This window comes from Lagopus muta, chromosome 7, assembly GCF_023343835.1.
Source record: "Lagopus muta isolate bLagMut1 chromosome 7, bLagMut1 primary, whole genome shotgun sequence".
Taxonomy (NCBI): domain Eukaryota; kingdom Metazoa; phylum Chordata; class Aves; order Galliformes; family Phasianidae; genus Lagopus; species Lagopus muta.
The window spans coordinates 1174951-1193389 of NC_064439.1; the positions used below are offsets into that span (position 1 = coordinate 1174951).

The 18439-nt window shown below is 42.3% G+C and overlaps 1 protein-coding gene across 4 annotated transcripts in view; it reads left to right on the forward strand.

Moving 5' to 3' along the window:
- Nucleotides 1-15036, forward strand: part of MINDY4 (MINDY lysine 48 deubiquitinase 4) — a 74350-nt gene extending 59314 nt beyond the window's left edge. Inside the window, exons 17-18 of one of the 4 annotated variants that reach the window (XM_048951602.1) lie at nucleotides 4392-4458; nucleotides 8792-9062. In XM_048951602.1, the coding sequence (XP_048807559.1) occupies nucleotides 4392-4458; nucleotides 8792-8963 (239 nt within the window). In that variant the 3' untranslated portion in view covers nucleotides 8964-9062. The other 3 variants (XM_048951603.1, XM_048951605.1, XM_048951604.1) reach the window with 3 other exon arrangements.
- The last annotated feature ends 3403 nt before the right edge of the window (nucleotides 15037-18439 follow it).

Here is an 18439-nt window from a genome sequence, read left to right on the forward strand (position 1 = left end):
GATGGCCATAACATCTAGCAAGGACAGGCCTGCTTGTGAGCACGCTTGGAAATACGAGAATGTGAAAGATCTGACTTGTTAAACACATTCTTTCAGGAAACCATGTCAAATTATGGGGTTGCTTTTACAGAAGTTGTGCTTCTTGAACTGGAAGACAGTTGGACAAGCAGTATTCTGATGCTAAGAAAGCTTCATTTCCATATTAAGATATTCTTGAGCACTAAATTCATATTTGCTTATGATAGCCTCCTTATCCTTTGCTTTCCATCCATCGCTGCATGTATACAACCTAATCAAACTCCATCTTTATCTGAAGGAGACACTCTGCTGAAGTCCTCTCTTAAAAACAGCCTGTTGCTGTTCCTTGTTTGCACTGACATTCTGATTCTTGGACAGGATGAGTTACACACGAGGGCTGCATGTTCTAATTAAGGCCCTGTGGCAAAGCAGTTGGTATGATGGTGGCTCTGGAGGCCTTTAACGTCTCATAAGGTTTGGTAGTGAATGCTGTAGCCTTTCTTTGCTCTTATTTTGATTAAAGTCCGTGACTTTCAATTGTAGCCATTGCATTATATGTTATTTCTGCACATTTCTCAACCTCCACAGCACACTGCTGCAAAATGGTTCCCACACAGTCTGTCCCAGATACAGGAAGATTTATTGAAACAGATTGTACAAAAAAATCCCTATATCTTCACTTGGAGACAACATATTGTAAACGTTAACAAGTTATCATCAGAACAATAACGATTACCAACAGTCTCACTATTTTCATAGGCTAATACTTTTTTTATTCAGCCTTTTTAGGCCGAATGTCTTCCGTGATTTATTTATTTGGCTGTTATATGTTGTCTGTATAAAAGAAGTAATCTCTTTTGATTTTGGTCTGTGGATGTGTCCCTAGGCTTGCTGTTTTCAGACGGTCCAAGGGAATTGCTACATGCTCGTGACCGTAAGCAGAGGATTTCTCCTTCAGGTAGAAGGATTCTTTCCAAGTGGTGCAGAGGATTCTGAAAAGGAATGGGAGATGGAGACGTGTTCATTGTATTCTGCTGCATTGTGCATCATACGGTCCAAAACAGGCATCCTTCTTTTTCTCTTTGATAAATCAGAGACATCTCCAAGCTCCAAATGTACCCAACACTCTGAGAGCCCTGGAAGAGAAAGTGTTCAGAGGCAGAATTGTCTATTTCTCCTCAAAGATGAGACTTGCTCTGAGAGGTAGATGTCTTTTTGTTGCAGCCGTAGCCCCTTCCATGGATCCAGCCTCTTCTTTTGTTATCTGTGACATTCTGCAGAAGGCTGTAAACTGCAAATAGTTTCATCATTCCAGGCAAAGGCTTTTGTAGCTCTGGCAGTGCAGTAATCCTGCACTTGGTCTGGAGAAAAACTGGAGTTGTTTTACTTCTTAAAGGTGACACTGAACATAAATCTAAGCTGTGCATGCAGTACCAGGTAGAAATACCATGATGGCAAGTATGACTGGTATTTCCACCATGGAAATATCAACAAGCTGTGATGATAAGGCAGCATTATGCAGAGATATAGCATGAAGTCCTGGATGTTGCACAGCCACATCTCACAGATCTGAGTTTGGGAGGTTGCTTGCTTCTCGCTAGCAATAAAGGGAATTCCTTGAAATGTAGATCTTACATACAGTTATGAAGATTACAATCAAGATCACATTTAGAAAATCCTGAAGAAATTATACTGGGCAAGAATTGCATAGAAGCCAGAAAGTAGGAGCAGAATTAATTTTGGGGTTAACAGCAAATACTGTTTTGCATTAAATGACCATCAATATTACATGGGATTGAGACTCTGCCCTGCTTCTCACACGGATTACCCCTTTGCAAAACATTGACAAGAAATATGAAGTTCCTTCCTAAAAGCAGGCTGCAGCTACTAGCGAGTTCAACACTCAATCCTAAATAAAGGTTCATCAGTCCTTTCCATTTGGTAGAATTTTCTGATAGTCATAGAGAGAAAACAAGCCAGTGGATCTAAATTAATTGCTCATGTGCTTTCGTCAGTTGTTTAGGGACTCAGTGAGATTGTTGTTACAGGTCACGCAGAGCTCTTGTATGAAAGAGCTTCTTGTTCTGCTTGGAGAAATACTACTGTTTTCTAATATACACCATTAATACCTATCTATGCCAACATTCACAATATATTGTCTCCAAAGTTAAGGTGAGATTGTTCCAACGTGCAAAAGTCTTCTGGAAAAGCAATTAATAAAACATCACTTCCTAAGGTGGACATTTAAATAATGAGCATTATGTCTTGTCTGTTCCAGTTCCACTCTCCTGAACCTGTCCTCACATATCTCTTGAATAACAAGTTTGTAACTCATCTGACGCTCAGTTTCTCATCATCTTTAGCTTAGGTATAAGTATAAATGATGATCACATAGGTAGATCAGGTCCTTCTTGCTCTTGGTGACTCCTAGGTGGAAAAGTTTAACACTGAGGCTCTTTGCTCCTAAATGAGTTATGTGAAACATTTTAATGCAGTCATTAGTTGAATAACATATTGCCTGATTTGGTAAGGTATACTTTTAGTGATACTTTCCTATTCCTTTCTATGAAGAACAGCAGTTCAAAATCCAGTTGGAAGAACTCAAGTCTAAAACTGAGAAAACTTTGCAAGTTGGCAATGACTATGAAAGGCAGCTGTGCTGGATGCCTATTTTCTGCTGATTTTGTGATTAGGACAGCAAATGCTGCTTCTCAGTAAGGGATCCTCAGATCCTAAATGTCCGTGTCAGGAATTCCTGGAGTGCACAAACACTATTCATAGGGATCATAGAACCACCAAGGTTGGTAAAAACCTCTGAGATCACCCAGTCCAACCACCCACCTACCACCAATATTTCCCCACTGACCCATGCCCCTTAGTAAAAGGTCTGAGTGCCTCTGGAATACCTGAGAGAAAGAGGTGTTCATTGCTCTGAGAGCGGTGAGGTGCTGGAACAGCTGCCCAGAGAGGCTGTGATGCCCCGTCCATCCGTGGAGGTGTTGGAGGCCAGGTTGGATGGGGCCCTGGGCAGCCTGGGCTGCTGTGAAATGGGGAGGTTGGTGGCCCTGCATTGGTGGGGGGTTGGAGCTTCGTGATCCTTGAGGTCCCTTCCAACCCAAGCTATTCTATGATTCTGTGATGTGCCATTGGAGACCTGTAACAAACTCTTATAAACTCTTAAATATTAGGATGAGAGAGGGCCATTGAATCTTGAAAGATTCCAGTGTATCCCTTCAGTTCCTGAGGTTCCAGGATAAAACTGCCACTACTTTAAGTAATTTTAAATTTTGACTGTTTTCTGTTACTCTGCCCCTGCAGTCGCTCAGAGCATTCTGCAGGCATTTGTACTGACAGGAGGAAGTCAGATATAGCTGAGACGGGCAGCAGTGAATATAGGAGCATTTGCCTCCCATCCTGTCTCCATCAGTCTCACTGCGTCAGCTCCATATCCTGCACCCTGGCTTGGTACCATCAGTTGCTCACAACATTCCCGTGGGCTGAAAGAAAACTGCCAAAAACCAGCTCCAGTGTACAGCAGTTTAAGATGTTTTACTCCAAAACAGGAAACAGCTGAGCAGACTGACATCCAAGCTGGCTGCAGGATGTTTTCTCCCTGGGAAATTCAGCAACTACTTTCACTGTTGACAGATCCAGGCTCTGAGACACTGACCTCTCTGTTTTCCCCGGAACAATGCAATTGCCTCTCCATCCCAAAGGAATGCTCAGAGACTGTGGTAGCTCTCTTCCATCTCACACGATGCTGTCTTCTCCCATCTGTGCTCTCTTTCCACAGTGAAGGGACAGTTTTCCTTTCAGGGGTGAAGGAATGTTAATTTACTTTTGGCTGGACTTGGGATTTGTTATTCACGTGTAGGACTCTTACTGTCCTCAGTGTGTGATTAAACTGCTTTCTTAATAATCCATTCATGGACTGCAAAACAGATCCTCACAGTAGCCCTCCAGCACATCCTTTCACCTTCTGGCCTTCTAGTTTTCCTTGAGACCATCTCTGTATTGATCAGGTAACCTGGGTCAGGTTATGGTCCAAACACTGTCCCACAGTTATCCTTATTGCTAAGTAGTCAGTACAATTCTGGGCAAGATTCTAGACAAATCAGCTAACACTGGGCCCAACTTAGGGATTGTTCCCAACAGCAAGCTTACATGTAGTCACCTCCTTTCATCCTTTGAGCAGCCACCACAGGAATAGGCAATAGACCAGGAGCTGAAATGCTATGAGGTTTACAGTGTGAGTAGCAGGGATTCTTGTCTATGCTGTCACATCCATGGGTGGACTTCCTAGAAACCACTGCAGTGTAGAAATTAATAGATATATACCTCAGCCTCTAATTATGTCTGATATGTGTTTTTAGACACGACTCAGATGTGCACGGAAGAAAACGATCTTACTCCTCCACTTGAGCACTGCATTAGGACAAAGTAAGTGAAAATGGCATTTAACATGCAAATATTTTTACAGAATTATGTAAATAATATATGTAAAGCTTGAGTGTGGCTAAAAGGTTAATATTGTGGCAGTTACTCTTGCAAAATTACTGGTTAAGAGTTAGAAAAGATCACTCTCCATTGTGCATCAAATTGTCCAAGGCATTTGTTTCCCTCTTAGAGGAACTGTCATTATGTCACCAGAAGCTGACTGAGCCATAATTCGAGAGCTCAACTTGATTTCAAAAGATCAAAATGTGGATTCATTGGTTCCTACTGTAGAGGTATAATGAGAAAAGAAGAAATTCTCTTCCATCTCTATCAGTCTTTCCTGAAAAATATCCAAGCACAGAAGCACTTGGGTACCACCTTCAGTACCTGAAGACCTCAGTGGTCTCATTTCTCTCAAACTGCCCATGGAAGCACTGACTTCTCCAGGCAAACATGATGTGAAATGATGGACTTTTAATTATTTATCCAAATTGTGATGATTGTGTTAACGAGAACATTTTCAGTTTACTGAGTTATGGAAGAAGCAAAATCAGGCTGAAAGTATCAGCTTTATATCACTCCTTCAACAGGACTTTGAAAGCTGCTATCTGAGTATCTCTGGAGCAAGAATTAAAAGCCTCATTGTCAAAGCCCATAACAGCCTTGCAGCTTCAGATTTCCCTTGTCATTTCCCTCCTTTCTCTGCCACATTTTTTTTTTCCTGCTAAGAAAAAAAAAAAAGGCAAAACAAATAAGGACAGTGGCTGCCAACCAGTGTGTTCCTGCAGGGCTGGCTTTATGGAGTTACAGGAAACAAATGAGGCATCCTTCAGCGTGACAGCACCGTTGGTTCAGGCTCCCTGCACATATAGGTTGTATGGATTCTACTGTTCAAGGGAAACATCAGCATGACTGCAAACAAAGACAGATAATCCTTAGCCTCAGAAACCCACAGAGTGGGGAGAACACTGCATGCAACTATTTAAAGTCACTCTTAAAATGTCTTCAATTCCTGGCGTTGCATCAAAGTTACACAAAGCTTTGGTAATGATGATGTTTGTTTATTCTGAATTCCTTACTTTAATCTATTGTGGAAGTAAATTACCACCAAATTCCAGTGTCAATTAATTGTGTTTGTACCATTCCTGGGACGATCTGATTTACCCCGATCAGTCTCTCTCCTTGTTTTCTGTATTCTCCAATTGCTTTGAACGTATTTATTCAAGCATGGCCTTGCTGCTAAAGGTCCTTCATGCCATGTTATTCCTTTTTGCTCGAAGAAATTTTTCTCCAACTCTATAAACAGTATATGGGGAAAAGTAAAAACAAAACAAACCAACGAGCGTTTAACAAATTGAGAGATACAAAAACAAATATTTAGTATCATACAACTGTGGAAAACACCAATAAAATAATTGTTACTGAAGCAAGCCAAACAAACAAACAAGCAAGCAAACAAACTAACAGGGCTGCTACTCCTTTTTCACCTAGCATTACAGCAATAAAGCTCATTATCAGATCTTTCTCATCAAAAAAAGTAGAGTAGTTTCTCAGTGTGGACAATTTAATAGTGTAACAGAATAGAACTGAATCGACCATTGTTTCCAAATTTCCATTAGGGGTTTTTCTTTTCATTTGCACGACTTAGTGCTGTTTCAGTCCATAGGAAGTCTTACCAGAGGGTTGCCCCATACCTGAACATCAGCACCGTGCAGGGTGTTGAGTCCTATGGTGGCCACCTGTCTGCTGTTTGTTCTCTTACCATCTGCCAATGGAAAGATCTGCATCTGTAATAGATAGTCTCTGTTTTTAGCTTTTTCATTATTATTAACAGAGGAGTTGTTTTGCTTCTGCAGGAGGAGGCTTATGCTTTTATTCCCTATTTTTGCAAAATGTCAGAAAAGGAGGGCTTGAGTTTAAAGCAGTTAACCCTTTCCATGACTAGGACAAATGGTCCTCAGCTGGGATCGATTTAACCTGCAGACTCCCAGCTGAAGAGTCACTGTTGTGCAACTTCTGTTGGGATTTTCAGCCTAAGACATCCATAGAAGTAGTCAGGTTTGTATCGACAGGCGTCTGTAATGGGCAACCTTGGGGGAGTTTCTGGGAGATGCCATGCAGATGCCTGATCCCATTTTCCCCTGAAGAATACTCTCATTTCACAGTCATCATCCTCAGCATCTCTCTGGGCTGGTGCTAATAGAATCATAGAATCACAGAATGGCTGGGTTGGGACCTCAAGGATCACGAAGCTCCAACCCCCCACCAATGCAGGGCCACCAACCTCCCCATTTCACAGCAGCCCAGGCTGCCCAGGGCCCCATCCAACCTTGAACACCTGCAGGTAACATCTGTTAGCTCTACCTAAGGGGAAGAAAACTTTGATCTGATATTATAATCTGAATCTAGTTTTAGATTTTGTTAGCCCACAACATTCAGCTTTCTTTTGTGGTTCTGGAACGGCGTGGCACAGTGTTCCTTCAAAGTGAGACATTTGGTAGAAATATGATAGATAAGAAGAAGGGGTGGGCACTTAATCCTAAATTATTGGTGCCAGATGATCAATGCAAGAGATATTCTCTGAAAGTTACTCCAGAGGGAGCATTGCTCAGGGCTCGAACCAGTTCTTCCAAGGTTCAGTGGAACTGCTCCATTTAACTTCCATGACCCTCAAATGAGGTCGTAGTCAAACCAGATGAGACCAGTGTTGTTTCCATATTGCTAATCTGATAAATTGTAATTCCATCTGAGTTCCATTTAGGTTACACTGTGGTGAGTCAGTTGGAGAAATGAGAGCTCTGAATTTTTTGGATCGTGTTTTTTTCATTAAGGAATGACCAGTTCAGCACCTGTGAAAGAGCTTCTCACTATCTGACACCTTTTCTTGTGCAGATGCAATGGGTAAGAAAGTTTCAAAGCTGTCTCTGCATGAGCAAATTGGCAAATTGCTTTTCGTTCTACAGATAGCTCAAGAAAAATAGCTGGAAAATAAATAGAGGAGATAAGACCTGTAGGGAAAGTTACACAGAGTCCTGCTTCAGAATACGCTGTGCTGGTTAAGCTCTTTATTGAAAGCCTGTTTCAAAAAAGGCCAGTTCTGCACCATTGATTACCAGTGATTAGCCATATTTTAAGCCAGAAACTTAAAAATGGTGTCAGAGCATTAATATTTTCACTGAGTAACCTCAGAGCAGATGAAATTTGCGTCATGTGGCCTCTGTAGATCCCTCTTGATGCTGTAATCACCTCGGAGAGGTAGAATTTATATGCAAAGACAAAGGAAGAGCTGATGGTGTTCCTAGAACTATCCAATAGGATCAGAAGGTGGCAACTGTTCTTCCTATTTGTGTTTGGGTTTTTTTCTGGGGGAAAATGAACCTCTGGCAGAGGCATCTGTCTGCCCTGACAAATGCTAGACTAGGTCAGCTATTCCCAGCAAGGACACATTCTGCCATCAGCTCAATGCGAGAGGCATCACTCCTGTGTATTCCTGTTAAACCCTGGGAGGAGGACACCCATCCTGCAATATTTTTCTTTTAATTTTCTTGGCAAAATCAAAAAAAAAAAAAAAAGGAAGGAAACAAATTCGCAGTCCCGATTTTCCACACTTGTTTACTTGTGCTTTCATTGGGGATGGTTGAAAAAGTCCCACAGGTGGTCACTTCCCTTGAGACCCTGCACTGAATGCGACAGGGATTCAGATTTTGGATTTGTTTTACATGTAACTGACTGCTCAGTGAAAGGACTGAGCTGTTGTATTTGTGCTGACGTATCCTTTCCTCCGTGACAGACTGAATGTGGCTTGCAGTCTGGCAAGTCAACACTGTCCCCACCAGATCTATGTCAGATCTGTGTATTTGATAGGAGTTCCATTCTTAGAAGCTCTGGACCATGAATTTGAAAAATTGGCATGGACAAGGATGCCAGGCACCTAATGAATGACTCTGGTGGTAGGAAGAGTTGACCCATTTCAGCCTGGTGAAGCCACTGGGGAGCCAACTGGCAACAAGTGCAGGTTTGATGTTCCTGGAGTGGGCAGCTGAGCAATAGTGGCCAATACACGGCCAGAAATTCAGAAGGTGGAAAATTTTGTGCATATACATGTTTTTTTTCAGTATGTATCTTTAATGTTATTCTGAAGAAAGGGTAAGACAGAGAAAAAACAAAGCCTCCCCATAGAAAAAGCAAAAGATTACCTTTAGGGTGAGCCAGTGAATATTTCAAAGGAGCCAAGGGCAAGAGCGAGGATAGCTGCTAATGAAGTTATTTGGTCTCATTTGGGCTACACACGGGTAATTCTCTTACCCATCTTGGAAATTGCCCATGGTCTTTGCAGAGCCAATGCTCTTGTTCTGAATCAGCTGCTGCTGAGAACTCTATTGCCTGGAGGAGGCTGTGTGAAGCATAAGGAAAACGATCTCCAAATGTGGGACCCTAAAATTAGGAGTGCAAATACTTCATTTTGCTTCCTTTTCGTTGGAGAAGGTGTGGTAAGTTACCCTAACTGAGTCCATCCTACACTCTGTAGGAGTGGTTGGGTGGTTGAGAATGCTGAGCTGACCTTTCCAACAACCCGATAAACTCACGGATGTAAAATGGTTGCTTTTATTTCTAGGTGGCAAGGAGCTGTTATTGACTGGAATGGCACAGAACCAATCTTGTGACTGACCCGACCTGCACTTTATTTGCAAGAAAAAAAAAAAGGAAATGACAGAATTAGCACATTCCTATTCCCACCAATACAGGAAATAGGGCAGGAGTTCTGTGCCACTTATGGTGAGGAAGAATGACATGGCTGTGTGCAGGCTGGAAGAGCGTCACCTTGTTCGCCTCATGCTTTGGATATCTTGCTTATAATGCAAACAACACTTAGATAAATTCTTTGTTGATGCCTTTAATGTACAGTTTCAATGTGTAGACTGAGAGTCTCCAATGTCCAGTGACGGTTACGGGTAAAGCAGTGGAGTTGCCTATGTCCCCTCGAGGTCCCTTTCTGGATCAACTCTGTATCCTGCAATTGTTCCCAAAAATCTGATGAAAGGAGCCGAGCTGCTATTTCTGTCCCTGTTTTGCCTTCCTGTACTGCCTCGTTCTTCACCTGCAACACTCCAGTGCCAGGATGAAACACCATCCAAGAAATAAATATTCACTTCATTGCCATATATTACTAAGTCCAAATCTAAGGCTGAACCTACTGGTAACCATATGGGCTACAGTTTACTTACTAGGCTTTATTTACACCAAAGTGACCAATAAGTTCTGTGATTTGCTGCTTGAAAACAGAAGTGATGTTAGATTGGAAATGTGAAGGGCACTTGTCTGTGATATTTACTGTTATACATGATTAAATAAAGTGCGTGTGAGAAAATGGTGTACAGTGCAGATGTACCACGAGGTACCAGAACAGCAGTTTGTATTCTGAAATGAACTTTTTAAGTGACATATTTTGGCAAAAATTTACCAAAATTGGAACGAGTTGTACTGTACTGAAGATTGGAAAAAAAGGCTTTGGAAAATATTAATTGCTAATGGACAAGTTGCAGAGAAACAGTGTTTCTAGAATTATTTTTATCTTTTGGGAGTGCAATTATCATGGGAGTTTCATAACAGACTTTTAATTTTATCACAGCACTCTCTTACTGCTCAGTATGCAAACCTCGCTGAGCCCAAATGAACCACTTGCTGTTTTCAAAATCAATTTCCATCAGAAATTCAGTGTTCTACTCCGTGTAGCTGGCAGATACCAAGCTGCCTCTGCAGATACAAATCTCAGGGCACGTGAGCTAGATTTGGAAACCAACCTGTGCATGCTACCAGAAAACATGAGATAGTCTGTGAGTAAGCACCAGGCCCTGCTTTGCTTCCTGCACTCATCAAACTGTCTACACGTGGTAAAATATCTCAGCGCTGCCGTCGTTTTCATTTTATGTGATGCTGTGTAATGTAATTTGTTTGTTTTAGGTCAGGTAGGCAAACTTCTTTCTGTGAACTTGGTGAGATGAATATCTCCCTTTCAGCCTTGGCATCATGGAGAGCATCAGATCTGAGCCCATTCCCAATTCCCTGTGGGCACACTACGTGACCTTTGCCAGCTCCCTACGTTTCACTGTACGTAGGGGGATGTTTGCACAGCCAGCTGCAGGTGGACTCAAGGCTGCCTTTACGATGCACACCTCACCTGACCTTTAAGATCTCCATTTTCTGGATCCCAAACATTCAAAGATCCCAGTTTGGCACGGCTTGGACCTTGGAGTCAGCCAGGCCACCAGATTGAATTAAACACCTTTTTGTCTTGAATTTTCCTATCAACTACAGTCCCCCTGTGCTCAATGGAGCAAACAGTCCAAGAGGGCAGCAAGATCATAAAATAAGATTTCTCAGAATGCATTTGGACAGAAAATAGTGAAGAGATGAAAAACGATGGAAGATTTTTGGAACCAGGTGTACCAAAAATCCTCCTTTCTGGAAGTGTTCCTCTGGGAAGGAAGGGAGCTGCTGTGTTACTGCCCTGATTTCATCTGACTGGAATATGGATGTCTCCAACGCAGATATGTGATGATGAGGAGCTCTTGCTCTGGGCTCCCTTCAGAGTAGGGTGTGATTTATCTTTTCTTATGGACAAGAAGAAATGTGCTCCTGACTGGAGGATTATAAACTGAGTATAGATGGAGCCCAAGGGGATTGCCTCAGATGAACTCCATCCCTCAAGATGTAATAATTTTTCAGGTTTTAAGAAAGAGTTAAGATTAATGAGTAAGGCTTGGAAACTGATAATGTTTTATGGTTTATCTTGAAAGATTAATGAAGGTGGGAGGGAGCCCTGTACTCTGATCCTCTTTTTAAAACAGCCTGCAAAGCCTTTAAGGCTCCATTCTTACTGATTATGAATAATAGTTCAATTGAACCTTAAATTTTATTATAACAGAATACCATTGAGCCAGGTCTTCCTTACTCATTATCTGTAATTACTTCTACACACATTTTTCTGTAAAGCCCATTGTCTGCCATCTGTTTAAAATTGAACTAACTCAAGATTCACCTGTGCCAAGAAGTACAACACTTGGACCACATTACTGAAGCATTGCCTCTGCAGGGCAATCCCACCAAGCTGGAGCACTGCATCGCTGAGCTGCTGCCACCAGCTTTGCTCTTGAGGTTTCCTGTGGCTTCCTTCAATAAAGAGGCAATGAAAATACTCACTTAGATCTACCTCTTCAGCAGAAAAGCAACCAACCGAACCTCTGTCTATTTCTGCATCGAGAAAAAGCTCACATATTTTAATTTGATGATAAAAGACATGAAGCAATTCGCCTTCAGGCATCACGTATCTTTTGGAATCGAACGATCAGACAAACCGATACAAAACGTTATGCAGCGATGCAGAAACCTTTGCACAGACCTGTGCAGAAGCATATCCTGTTGTAGGAGCCTACATCTAGCTTGTTGATTATGTTTTCCTTCTCATTGTTTCCCGATTTCATTTTCACTGCCCGATGAACGTGACTTCCTGAGGTGAACAAAGCAACTGTTTGCGAATAGCGCAGTACAAGACACTGGCACTGGGCCTCTATGTGTATCTTAAAATCATCCTCTTCCCTTCTGTGCTATGAAAAACACACCCTCTCACCCTCTGCTGAGACATGACGCCTTAGCTTACAACAGACATCACCTATTGTAAATCTGAGCAGAAGTGCTATTTTGGTAAAGTGTCAGGAATATTGCCCTTGTGCAAAATGTACAGTTAGCTTTGTTTTGTACAGAATGCTGCCTACAAATAAAGCCTTTAAAGAAAAGAAAGTAGCATCATCTCATAATTTTCACTTTTTTTTTTTTTTTTAATAATTAATTTGCCAAGGGAAATTAATCTGAGAGAATAGATTATAACAGCTTCATGGGCCTCCTCCTGTCAGTGGAATAATAACAAGAAGTTGAGCTTCCCTCTCCTCTGAGCAGAACCACAGTGCAGTTGGGGATGCAGGGCAGGGGGTGTCATCCTGAGCCTGGCAGTTTCACATCTGAGCAGCTATGGGTGTTGAAACCAACCATTCTGGGGCTGGTTGGAAACGTGAGTTACAACTGTCTGCCTGCATCAGTGCACGTCCACCATGTCCTATTTGAACCTACCCAGTGTAAACTGGGTAGTGAGTGTAAACTGCAAGGCTCTCATTACCCCTCTTAGCTTAGTGTGAGATCATAGGATCATAGAATCACTGCAAAAGACCAGTAAGGTCCTCTAAGGTCACCCAATCCCACCTTACCCCTACCATGCCCACTGACCATGTCCTACATCTCCATAAACACCTCCAGGGATGGTGACCCCACTGCCTCCCTGGGCAGCCTGTTCCACTGCCTCACCACTCTTGGGGAGAATAAATTGTTCCTAATGTCCAACCTGAGCTTCTCCTGAAGGAACTTGAGGCCATCACCTCTCATCCTGTAAATGAATTGCATCATCCTGATCAAAACCTGGGGAATCATTGGCAATCAAGTGTTTTTAAGGAATTTTGTGCAAGGTGGACCTGTACACATGAAGTTTCTTGTCCATCTGAAGGCCACCATGCGTAGACCTCGCACTGGAGTTGATGAAGCTGCTGGAGTTGTTTTTGTTTTTGTGCATATCTGCCCTATTGTATTGTCAAATCTAGGAGCAGTCTGAGATCTGATGACAGACCCGTGAGCAAATCTGTACAGCCACTGTGTGGTTTGTTCCCAGGGAGTTCAAAGATGAAAGCTTGCGCCTGTTTCCAGTTCTTGACTTTTTGGAGGCAGATTGCTGTTTTGTTTCTGTGGTTTATGCGTAGAACGGGGTAATTTGGAACGACAGGAAAAGGTCACTTTAAAAATCAGAGGAAAGTCGAAGAGCTTGGGAAAATGACACGTGTGTAAGCCAAGTTTTAACAGAAGTGATAAGTGGGTTGGGGCTCCAAAGATTCCATCGCTGTACCTGAGGTACTTCAAAGAAGCTCAGCTTTCTGTTGGTATCTGGGAGCTCCCTTGAAATACAAAGGTCCCAGGTCACAGTTTTTAAGACTTTTCCTTAGAATGCTGCTGCCAATTTTGTAAAGGAGTGTAATATTCCTTCAGAGTGCCTCCATGATTCGAGATACGACCACACAAAATGCAGACACGTGTTTTGCTGCTGTATCTGTCAGTCCTGCCTCAGGGTGCGTTCACTATTGAGGACCCTGCCTTGAATTGTGTCACATTCACCAAATTCAGTATTGCAGGAGGTGCTGAAAACCAAATTAGAACCAAAGCCTGTGCTTTAATCAATCATTCATCCGTTCAGGACATAGCTGTAGAAACCTTAATCTTTAAAATCAAACACCATCGGACAGATCGATGCTGTATCAGGTTGGATGTTAGGAACAATTTCTTCTCCAAAAGAGCAGAATGGGCTGCACAGGGAGGTGGTGGTCACCATCCCAAGACGTGTTCCAGAAACATTTAGATGTACTGAGGGACGTGGTTTAGTGGGGAAATATTGGTGGTAGGTGGATGGTTGGACTGGATGATCTTGGAGGTCTTTTCCAACTTTGGTGATTCTATGGTTCGATGTTTTTCTCTTAACAAATAAGCTCATAAAAGAAATAGAATTTTACTTGCAGAAAGAAGATGATTGCTCCTGATTGCTGCTTTTCATCTGCACAACCAGTCCGCTGCATAACCTAAGGAAACTGCATCCCATTAAGAACACTCTGGATATACTAGTACTCTTCTTTTATTTGTTTTCATTGGCTAAAAGATAATAAGCTCGACAGCAGTTCTGAAATAAGGAATCAGTTTCTCCTTAGCTGCTTTGTTTATAAAACTAGAGAAGGAAAAAGGGCATTTTCAATCAGATACTTTATTTGTTATTTCAACCAGGGTGGGAAGGGGTTGTTGTTAAGTTAGAAAGCCACATAGCTCAGTGATGTCTCTCATTAACAATAGTTTTCGTCTAAATTGACACAGAAGCAAGCTTAGATTTTAGAAAGAAAAACCCTTTCAAAAAAGCAAAAGGATTTTAAAATAAGATTTATCAGCAATTCCAAACCTTTCTCATTGTTGTTGTTTTCCTCTTCTTGAAGGAATTATGTTAAACTGAAGCAGTTGACTCTTCATAGCAGTTGTGCTTAAAGGCACAACTGGGTTCACACAGACTGAGATGTCTTATAGCATCCAGCAGAACGAAAGTGAAGGACCCCAGCAGATACATGGACAAAGGGGACACTTAAATAAATTACCGTAAGAAGCAATAGTCCTTACGGCTTTGTCTTCTCCTCAACAGACGCTCTGGATGCCGACCTGTGCGACCTGCTGTAGGAACCTGCTTTGGCAGTGGGGTTGGACACGATGGTCTCTGAAGGTCCCTTCCAACCCCTACAATTCTGTGATTCTGTGACTCTGTGACACGTTGCTACTCCAAACGGACAGAAGATTTTGGAATATGCATGAGCTTGAACACTTTTCTCTTACCAAGGAGCCACGTACCAAATTGTCTTTGAAAAAAACAAAAGTGTTGGATGTTAGGAACAATTCATTCTCCAAAGACTGTTAAAGCACTGGCAGAGGCTGCCCAGGGAGTGTTGGGGTCACTGCCCCTAAAGGTATTCCGAAACAGTGGAGATGTGGTACTTGGGGACATGATGAGTGGGCATGGTGGGTTGGGGTGGGGTTGGATTGGATGATCTTAAAGGTCTTTTCCAACCTCAGTGATTCTGTGAGTCTATGAATTATTCTTGGCAATATTCTCCTGCTGCAAGTGTAGTCCGACCTGGGAATATTAGGCATGATGCATCTGGTGTGCTCAGGTGATCATAGGGTGGATATAAAGTAGGGCCTTAGGATGACATCACAGACACTGGTGGGGCACAGGCATTACATGAGCATGAGTCGTCTGACCTGTCCGAGGGGTCTATGTGGGACGAAGTTAATTGCCTTTTTCATTTCCCTGCCTGCTTCTGGTGGGCTCTCAGTGGATTAAACTGAGTGTATGCAGAGTACTATGAATAGTCCAGGTGAATCCCAGTGTGGCAATGACAAAGAAAAGAAGTAGAATGTGTTTACAGGCCCCATAGAATTGGTAAAATGAGGGAATAAAATGGATTGTTTAGAGATGCCTCCTGGCTGCTGTGTGCTAGGGAAGCATCCATTCAGGAAAGAAATCTCAGGGCTTAGCAGCCAAAATTTGCCAGTGCTTGGAGAAGGAGCTGCTGATAAAGGTTACTCACATGAAAACATGGGAGGTGTATCAAAGTTGAGACCTGGAAGGTGTCCTGGACATGAGGTTTTGTGAGCAGAGATTTTGTTGTATAAGAGAACTAGGATGGTGTCACAATCCTGATAAAACACCCAAAGTATCTGTGCCTCATGTGGGTGTTCTGCTTGTTTTCTTATCACTTTCTTATCATTTGGCAAGGACTTCCAAATTACTGTAAGAGGTATTCTGGGCATTTGTAAGAATACTCCACGCTCTGGAATTCAGCAAATATTTATTCATGGAGAAAACACCGGCAAAGAATGTGTAACAAAAAAGAAAAAGCAAAACACCAAATGCCTATTTAGCTCCTCTCTGGAAAACTCACAGAGAATATGAGTTTGAAAACTACGTTCTGCAAAGATACCTTTCACTGAGATGTACTTGGTTTGGTAAGTGCTGTGGATGTGAGCCAAGGTCTCCAGACCTTGAACTGAGGATCCTCATTTGTCATTTTGAGATAGTGTGACAAATGAGCAACGCTTTGTGCTGGTGCTGCATGGCGTGTGAAGAAAGGAGGTCTTTTACGAGCACTTCAATACAGAGCAGTGTTATTACAACTGACATCCTTCTCAGGGCTCAATTCCTATCACGCACAATATCCTTCCTGAGCCACTCTTGGTCGGGTCACTTCTGTAAGAAACAATCCACTCTCATTAAAGTAATGGTTCAGCTTTGCAAATGGGACAAACACAAATTCAAGTGTGTGCTACGATCTGATCTGCTTTTACTGATGTCCTTTTTCAGGACCTTTCAGGGTCAGTAACAGGTGAGTATATAAACACAGAGAGAACCTGAAATTCAAGCTGCTTTTATTATGGTAAGAGGTGCAGCTATGGGTACCCGTATGTTTACTCATCTGAGAGCAGTCCTATGGCTGCATACCATGCACTTTGACAAATATACATGTGCATGAATAGCAGAACATACAGAAAAATAAATTGGAATGATTATTTTTCATGTTGGATGCCATTTATTGGGTTACATAGGGCAGTTTTAAGGCACAAACTTTACTTTTATCAAAACCAAGTGAAAACTACAAGAGTGAGACTAAACAGCTATCACACCATGGTAGGAGTTGCTAGTCTCCTCTAATTGAACCAACCCTGATGAAAATTCTCCTGGTGCTCCATAGATACCCATTGCCTATAGCCTTTCTCCTTTTAATTCCCTCACCTGCTAAGAGCCATGGAAGGTGCTCTGCAACTTATGATATAAGCACAGCAAACATTTTTGCTCCGTTTACTTGTTTTGTCCAATTTACATGACGTATGTCTGATGTGTAGCAGTGAATTAGAAAACCTCTTTTATTTTGTGGACTCGGATGGAAAAATGCCAGTATGGCTTGAGAAGACAGGGTGATTGGTGAGGTTACCGGGGCACACAGGACAGGTGACTTTTCATAAAATCACAGAATCACAGAATGGCCTGGGTTGCAAAGGAGCACGATGCTCATCCAGTCCCAACCCCTGCTGTGTGCAGGTTGCCAACCAGCAGCCCAGGCTGCCCAGAGCCACATCCAGCCTGGCCTTGAATGCCTGCAGGGATGGGGCATCCACAGCCTCCTTGAGCAGCCTGTTCCAGTGCTTCACCAAAGGAAAAATTATGTTCTTTGCTTAAAAAAATAATTAAGTAAAAGTAAATCCATGTTGGAGAATATACGTTATCTACAATCGTTCCAGAAAGAGTTTCCTACAGAACAACCATTACAAGTCATTGTAAGTCTCTCGGGAACGCCAGTCAAAAACATCAGCAGATAATTACTCGAACTTCCTAAATCAACCTCCTTTGGCATGACATGAAGTGAACAAGAGCAATAAAAGCAAGGAAGTGCATTGTGCTTTGTCCTGTCCAACTCCTGTTCAGACAGGCGTAGGTCACAAGCACAAATGTAACCAGGCATGAATTGTTTTTTATTTTAATTCATGGCCTTGGGTTAAATTAAATGAACACACTGGAAAGGCCAAGGTGAAACACAGGGCCAGGACCTCAGACTGCGTAAATCCTCTGACTTCAGTTGAGTTTTGTCATTTCCACACCTTCAGAGCACAGCCTCTCCACTAAAAAGCATCAAAGAGTTTAGAATGTATTGCTATCTAATCACACCCTACAGTCTTCATCTCCAGGCATGGAAATGGAAAAAAAAAAGCCCTAGATACGCTGGTAAATTCGAGAGACTGAACAAACTGTCTTTACCAGGGTCTTCAGAACATTGGCTTTGGGGAACGCATGTTGGACTTCTGATAAATTTTACTGTGCACTGTGGGAGATGGAGCTGTTATCTGCCTATGGATCTGACTGTCATCAGTGCTGGGGCAGCAGAATGGTTCTGTGGCTGCTGGAACAGAAGGAAAAGATTACATACCCTCTTGTTTGACTTGGAAAGGAAAAATATTTTGGGTAGACTCTGCTTGAAAATAATATTATTTTTTACTATGAAACTAATCTGCAATATCTAGAATGCTGACTTGATAAAGTAGTGGTGCTTCTCTTTCTCTGATCTGTCTCTTTTTGCCCTTGTATCTCACAGCTGGGTTGGTGTGTTTTCCAGGAGAAGGAGTTGCAAGAAAGGATGTGAATGGGGCAGTTGCAGGTTGTCTATCGCACATCTCTGACTGAGAGTGAATGGGAAGGAAATCCAGAGGAAAGGCTAGTGTCTTAATAGGAGGGAAGGAGCCAAAGGGAAAAGCTCACAATAGCAAATAGAAATTGTATATCAGGAAGAGTTTGATAGGGTCGCAAAAC